Source organism: Microplitis mediator, chromosome 9 (genome assembly GCF_029852145.1).
Source record: "Microplitis mediator isolate UGA2020A chromosome 9, iyMicMedi2.1, whole genome shotgun sequence".
In the NCBI taxonomy this organism is placed as follows: Eukaryota; Metazoa; Arthropoda; class Insecta; order Hymenoptera; family Braconidae; genus Microplitis; species Microplitis mediator.
The window spans coordinates 16,465,708-16,473,217 of record NC_079977.1 but is presented as its reverse complement, the minus strand read 5'-3'; the positions used below and the strand labels follow the sequence as shown (position 1 = coordinate 16,473,217).

At 29.7% G+C, this 7,510-nt stretch overlaps 1 protein-coding gene across 1 annotated transcript; it reads left to right on the top strand.

The window, feature by feature from the left end:
* The first annotated feature begins 4,706 nt into the window (after positions 1-4,706).
* Positions 4,707-7,175, top strand: LOC130674213 (uncharacterized). Its single transcript, XM_057479481.1, has one exon. The coding sequence runs from the start codon at positions 4,707-4,709 to the stop codon at positions 7,173-7,175; it is 2,469 nt and encodes an 822-aa protein (XP_057335464.1).
* The last annotated feature ends 335 nt before the right edge of the window (positions 7,176-7,510 follow it).

The following is a 7,510-nucleotide window of genomic DNA, read 5'->3' as shown; positions in this document are numbered from 1 at the left end:
TGTTGCGCTTTGAACAGTTTTAAATGGTTTTAACAAGTTTTTTAAGAGTTTTAAATATTTTTAAAAAGTTTTAAAAAGTTTTAAATATTTTTAAAAATTTTTTAAATATTTTTAAAAATTAAAAAATTTTTTTTTTTTTAAGTTTTAAATATTTTTTAGGAAGTTTTAAATTTTTTTTTAAAACTTTCAAATAGTTTCTCAATTATTCAACCCTTTCAATTTAACCCTTTTAAAACTATAGTGGATGGGGCGGTGGGAGGGGGTAAGATTTAAACAGTAATTTAGATATTTTGAATCTTTGATACAATAAACAGATAAATAATTTTTTTCCCAGAATCCCCCACTCAAAACCCCACCTAAATTATTATTATTATTTTATCGAATGTTCTCGAATTTTTCTCTATTTCAACCAATGAAATATAAGAAAAAATCCGTTACTTATGTTGGGTGGGGTGATACGTTTAAGTGGGAGTGAAAAATATAAAAAGGGCTCATCTTATCATACTTTAACGCAGTTTCACATTAAAGCTGAGTTGACTTGTCTTCACTCGAGAAATAATTTTAAAAAATATAAGGTAAGTCTAGAAAATTTTTAATTATTATAATTTTTTTCGTATATTTTTTATTTTTTTGTTAATTTCCAAAACTTTATTTACCATGATTATTGATACTAATTTGCTAATTTTTTTAATTTCTAGAAAATGGACTTTACGAAAATAAATGATGTCAATCAATTGAAGGGATTTTTACCAGTTAAAAAATTCAACGAGTTGGAGATCAACATCGAACATCAAATCACAACCCTGAAACAAGTTACAACCAAGTTTGGACCGAAGATTCTAGCTACAATCAATGAGGAATTTTCTGTCTTTCTACCCAATCGAACGGTGAAAATGCTAACATCAGATCCTAAACAATTAGAGGAATTAACCACTGTTGCATCCAACAATGAGCTGTTCATTATTAGTTTTGGTGGACAGTACAATCCATTTGAGTTTCGTCACCATCAAGCTGAATAGAAAAATAAATGTATATAAAATAATAATCACATAATAATAATTATACACTATAAGATTTGTATTCGATAAAATGTAAATAATAGAAGTTATTGAGAGTAAAAAGAATTTTTTTTATTTTAAAATATTATATCATCATTGCATATTCATTTCATATACATTCACATCATTCATATAAATATTTAAGTGAACATTAACATTAAAATTGTATGTATTATAACAATATTGTTGTTGTTGTTGTTGTTGTTGTTCCTGGTAGTTCGCGTGTTGTCGTTGCTGCTGTCGTTGTTGTTGTTGTAGTTGTTCTCGTTCTCTCTGCTGATATTGTTGTAATAGCTGTGGTGGAGGTGTGCATGAGGTGGTAGATCGTGATGATGCTGAGTACTGTGTTGGTGATGGTGTATGTTGTCGTCCTAAAGCACGACCATGCATATAATCCAAAAAGCTATTGTCAGATTCTTCTGTTGATTGTAAATAGAAAATCTCATCAACTTCTTGATCATCAGGTGTCACCTCAGTTACCCATCCTGATGGAGGTATTATGAGATCTGGTGATGTTGAGGAGGGATTTTGAGAGGTCCAAACAAAATCTGATGAGGATGATGATTCAAGATCATAATTACACTCAGTTACCCATCCTGATGGTGGAATTGTAAGATCTGGCGATGTTGATGATGATTCTCCAGAGCACCAAAGAACGGATGATGCTGCTGATGATGCTATCGGAGATAATGGTGGGGAGGTCCCCATAAAAAACTTATAAACATCTGGAGTACTTAGCTCAGATATTTGTTGCTCGGAATCTCTTTTATCGTCTGATGTTGATGAAAATATACCTTCTTGAGTTAATGTAGCATTCATACGACTCATTGAGGCATCATCCATGAAAAAATATTTATCAGATACACAAATATCCTGGTTGACATCTTCAGGCATTATGAATCCCCAGACATTGAACCCCATGTCTGTTAATATGCATGGGGCTCCATTATTAATGTTAAATATGCCATCAACAATATACTCATCGTTTGATATCCGCATCCAAACCTCACTCATCACAATCCTCCACATGTTGATAAGCCCGAACATATCAACCCACAGTTGCGGGAAGTAACAGGCACTTTCAAATATCTGTAACAAAAAGAAAAAAAAATTCAACAATATATTCAACCATTTTTGGTAAAAAATTAAAAAGATTCATTAATATTCAAACCTTTTTAACTGATTCCATTATTAAAAAATCGTTTCACAAGCGTCGAGTGACTGAAGTTTTTATTCCTGAAAAAATAAAATTATAGAGTTAATTTTCAATGATATTATTAATAATTATTTTGTATATGATTTACGAAACTTACCAATCTTATTTTCACTTTAAAATGAATTGTGAAATAATGGAAACAGCAGTTTATATACTATTATCACTACCCTCTCCAACATATACCCTCAAACTACCTGGTGTTTATGGTATGACTTGAAAACTCAATATTATTATTGAAGATTAAGGTGTTACCAGGTAAAAATTAAGTTTTTACATACACTCAGTCCAGCTCAGAGATATGCATAAAGTTTCTCCATATCTTTTTCTAAGAATAGTTTACTAATATTTTCTTCTAAAATTAAGAACATTTTAATATTTTCAATTTCTCACATCCTGCTACAGATTACCGAAACAAACACATTCTTATCTTGAGATACTAAATTGATTTAATTACAGGAACCCATATAGAGTATAATAGTTACAGTTCATTTTACAATATTTAAAAACAACATCTCAACATTTTAAAAACTCTTAGCTTAATCTTGAGTAGCCATTGACTGTTCTTATCATAATTATCTATTTACATAAGATATCTGTGGATAACTTACTAATGTTTTATTCTAAAATTAAGAACATTTAAATATTTTCGATTTCTCACATCCTGCTGCAGATTACCGAAACAAACACACATTCTTATCTTTAGATACTCAATTGATTTAAATACAGGAAACTAGATTAAGTATAATAGTGACAACTCATCTTCCCAAATTTGAAAACAACATCTTAATATTTTAAAAACTCTTAGCTTAATCTTGAGGAGTCGTTGACTATTCTTATCATAATCATCTATTTACATAGGATATCCGTAGATAACTTACTAACATTTTCTTATAAAATTAAGAATATTATAATATTTTCAATTTCTCACATCCTCCTACAGATAATCAAAACAAAACGTCCCTTTTTTTCTGAAGATATGTAGTACTGTAGACATGTTAAAATTGATTGAGGATAAAAGAAACCATACAGAATAGAATAGTATCAGTTCGTTTTTCTCCGCCACAGGAATAATTCGATTTTTTCATCTTTAAAATATTAAGTGATTTTCAACAGCAAATAAAAAAGAAAAAATGGCATCTGCATTATTTTCAAACTTAACTAAAACAATAATTCAAGCATATAATGAATTTACAAAGCCGGATGCAACAGTTAGTGAACATGATATATTACGCTGTCAAAATATGTTGAAGGACAATATTATTCTTTTCAATAATTTACTATCAGACGTAAATAGTACTGTTAGTGAACGGCAAAGTTTACAGCATAATATTGGTGTGTCATATGCATACATCGACAAATTGGCTCAGTTAGGTTCAGTTGTAGTTGGTGGAAATTTAGCTGCAAAAAGTTTAGTGCAGTGGCAGGACTTGGAAAATGCATTTAATAACCGTATTAAAACCGGATGTATATTAAACCAAGGCCATACAGATGTGCGAACATTTTTGATGGATTCAAAAAATACATTATTCGATAAAATTAAAAATATTATTCTTCAAGAGGGTAATATTAAAGTTAGTTTAAATCTTTCGTGTTTATTCGAGAATGTGAAAGGTGGTGGTGATAAGATTGAAGAAATAAAATCTTTTAAGACGCAGAGTAGTGAAATTTTATCAACGACAGACCTTCATAGTTGGTTTACGGACAATGTGTGTGAAGTGCTGTTAAGAAAAATTGATGACTTCAATCAGAAAGACTCAGGATGGAGTCTAATTGAAGTTATGAATTTGGTTGTAAACATCTCTAGATATGCACCTTTAGAAGTTGGCATGGCGAAAGTACGAGGCATATCAACTTATGTGCGTCTTCCTCAAGACATTCAAGAAAAAAAAGCTGTCCTGAACATTGAAAACTTCGATGCTTATTGCTTTTTGTGGGCTGTCACAGCAGCGCTATATCCCGCACGCACAAGTCATCCTGAGAGAACTCAATCATACCCTCAGTTTTCCGACTCAGAGCTAAAATACGCAGGTATAAAATTTCCGATAGTATTAAAAGATATAGCGAAGTTTGAAAGTTTGAATAATTTAGCTATAAATGTTTATGGTATAGATCCTCAAACAGTGATTAAAAATGGAAAATCGGTAATTAAAAATATAGTAATACCATTATATTTAACTAATAATTTCGATTCAAACAAACCAGTAATTCATTTATTAATGGTTGAAGCTAGTGAATCTTTAAATGATGATGTAGAAAGTTTTGAGCCAATTTTCCATTTTGCACTTATTAAAAATCTATCACGATTGATTAAAAGTCAAATTACAAAAAGTAAGAATAAATTGTGGTTTTGTGATAGGTGTTTATGTCATTTTAAGTATCAAAACTCATTTGATAAACATAAGCTAGATTGTATAAAATTTAATAAAATTAGAATGGAACTGCCTACGGAAGAGGAAAAAATACTAAAATTTAAAAATTATAAATACAAAGATATCGTACCGTTTGCTGTTTACGCTGATTTGGAGTGCACTCTGTTACCTGAGTCAGCTAATAATGATAATGGTTCTCAAACACATATCCCTCACAGTATTGCCATGTACACGCATTGTAGTTATGATGAAACTCTATGTAAATTTGAAATAAATCGGTCACCTGATTGTATTGAGTGGTTTACAAGGAAGCTTGAAAATCTTGCACATAAAGTAAACAGTTTTCTGTGGGGTGGAATAGCAATGAAACCACTAAATTCTGAAGAAATTAGATATCACAATTCTATGAATATTTGTCATATTTGCTCGAAAGTAATATTAGCAAATGAAAAAAAATGTCATGATCACTGTCATTTTACAGGGAAATACCGGGGTCCAGCTCATAACTCTTGTAATTTAAACTTTAAGCGACCACATACAATACCTGTAGTTTTTCATAATTTATCAGGGTATGACTCACATTTTATAATCAAAGCTATAGCTTTAGATATTAAAGGATCTACGAAACTTTTACCTTTAAATAAAGAACGCTATATCTCATTTACAAAGTCAATTGAAAAAACTAGAGTCGAATTACGTTTCATAGATTCTTTTAGATTTATGGCATCAAGCATAGAAAAATTAGCTTCATATCTAACTGACGATGACAAACAAATAACTCGTAAATACTATACTGATCCCGATAAATTCAAATTAATGATACGTAAAGGTGTGTTTCCCTATGAATACATAGATAGTGTTGATAAATTAGATGATAAACAGTTACCAGAAAGAAAATTATTTTACTCTAAGCTAAATGATAATGATGTATCCGATGAGGATTACAATCATGCTCAAGAAGTTTGGAATAAGTTTAATATTAAAACATTAGGCGAATATTCAGATTTGTATTTGAAGACAGATGTCTTATTGTTAGCGGACATTTTTGAAAATTTTCGTCATAGTTGTCAGAAGACTTATGAGCTAGACCCGTTACACTATTTTACATCACCAGGACTTAGTTTAGATGCAATGTTAAAAATGACATATATTGAATTAGAGTTATTGACTGATCCGGAAATGATACTCTTTATTGAAAAAGGCATTAGAGGTGGAGTATCTCAATGTACAAATCGATATGCGCAAGCAAACAATCGTTTTATGGGTGATGATTTCGATCAAAATAAAGATGAATCATATTTAATGTACTTTGATGTAAACAATTTGTATGGGGGTGCAATGAGTATGTCATTACCTCAGAGCTCATTTAAATGGAAGGAAAATATTACTCATGATAACATAAATACTTTATTCAATGCTAATGGTTCTGAAGGATATATATTAGAAGTAGATTTAGACTATCCGATCAATTTACATGAGCTCCATAAAGACCTACCATTGTGCCCTGAACATTTTGTACCTCCAAACTGTAAACAAGCAAAATTGGCAACAACGCTTTATTCTAAGAAAAATTATGTTGTACATTATAAGAATCTGCAACAATATCTTACTCTAGGTATGAAGCTTGTGAAAGTTCATAGGGTTCTAAAATTTAAACAATCGGCATGGTTAAAATCGTATATTGATAAAAATACAGAATGTCGAAAAAATGCTAGAAATGAATTTGAAAAGAACTTTTACAAGCTCATGAACAATGCAGTATTTGGTAAAACAATGGAAAATGTGAGAAAATATAAAGATGTTAAGTTAGTGACAAAATGGCATGGTAGATACGGTGCGAAATCTTTAATATCGAAACCAAATTTCCATAGTTTTACCATTTTTGATAAAGAATTATTATTAATTGAGTTAAAAAGAGTTAGAGCTAATTTTAATAAACCAATTTATGTTGGATTTACTATACTTGATTTATCAAAAACTTATATTTACGATTTTCACTATAATTACATTAAAAAAAAATTTACTAATGATGAATCAAAACTTATGTATACTGATACTGATAGTTTAATTTACTATTTTAAGGTTCCGAATATATATGAAATCATTAAACGTGATATTAAAATGTTTGACACCTCCGATTATCCTCCAAACAATATTTATGATATTCCATTAATAAATAAAAAAGTTGTTGGTCTCATGAAAGACGAGAATAATGGTGAAATTATGAGTGAGTTTGTAGGACTTAGAGCTAAGCTGTATGCATTCAGAACTCATAAAAATATGAAAGCTAAAAAAAGAGCAAAAGGAGTCAAAGGATCAACTTTAAGAACTATCACGTTTAATGATTTTAAAAACTGTCTTGAAAAGCACACCAATGTAATTAAACCCCAATTCCTGATTAGAAGTAATAAACATGAGGTTAAGACGATTAAACAAACTAAATTAGCTCTGAGTTGGAATGATGATAAAAGAAAGTTGCAAGAGAATTCTCCAGATACATTACCATGGGTATATAAAAAACTGAAAAATTAATGTATAAATATAAAAATTATAATTTTTTATTTGTAAATGAAAATAAAATTTAAAAAAAACTAAATAACTTATTTTTTTTTTTTTTTTTCAAATATAATGTATTTTATTTCAGAAAAAATGTACAATTTTTTTATAATTCTGATTCGCTGATCCAACTGTTATGTGAGCTGTCAAAACCAAGCCATTTCACATAAACTTGATTTCCACGCTTTTTAACAATTTTTTCAATAAGGTATACATCAGGATATTTTACTTTGCTGAGCTCCTGTTCATAGAAGCCTCCTTCAATAGGTTGATCAAGGTAATCAGCAAGTTTATATGTCACAGGATAAGTA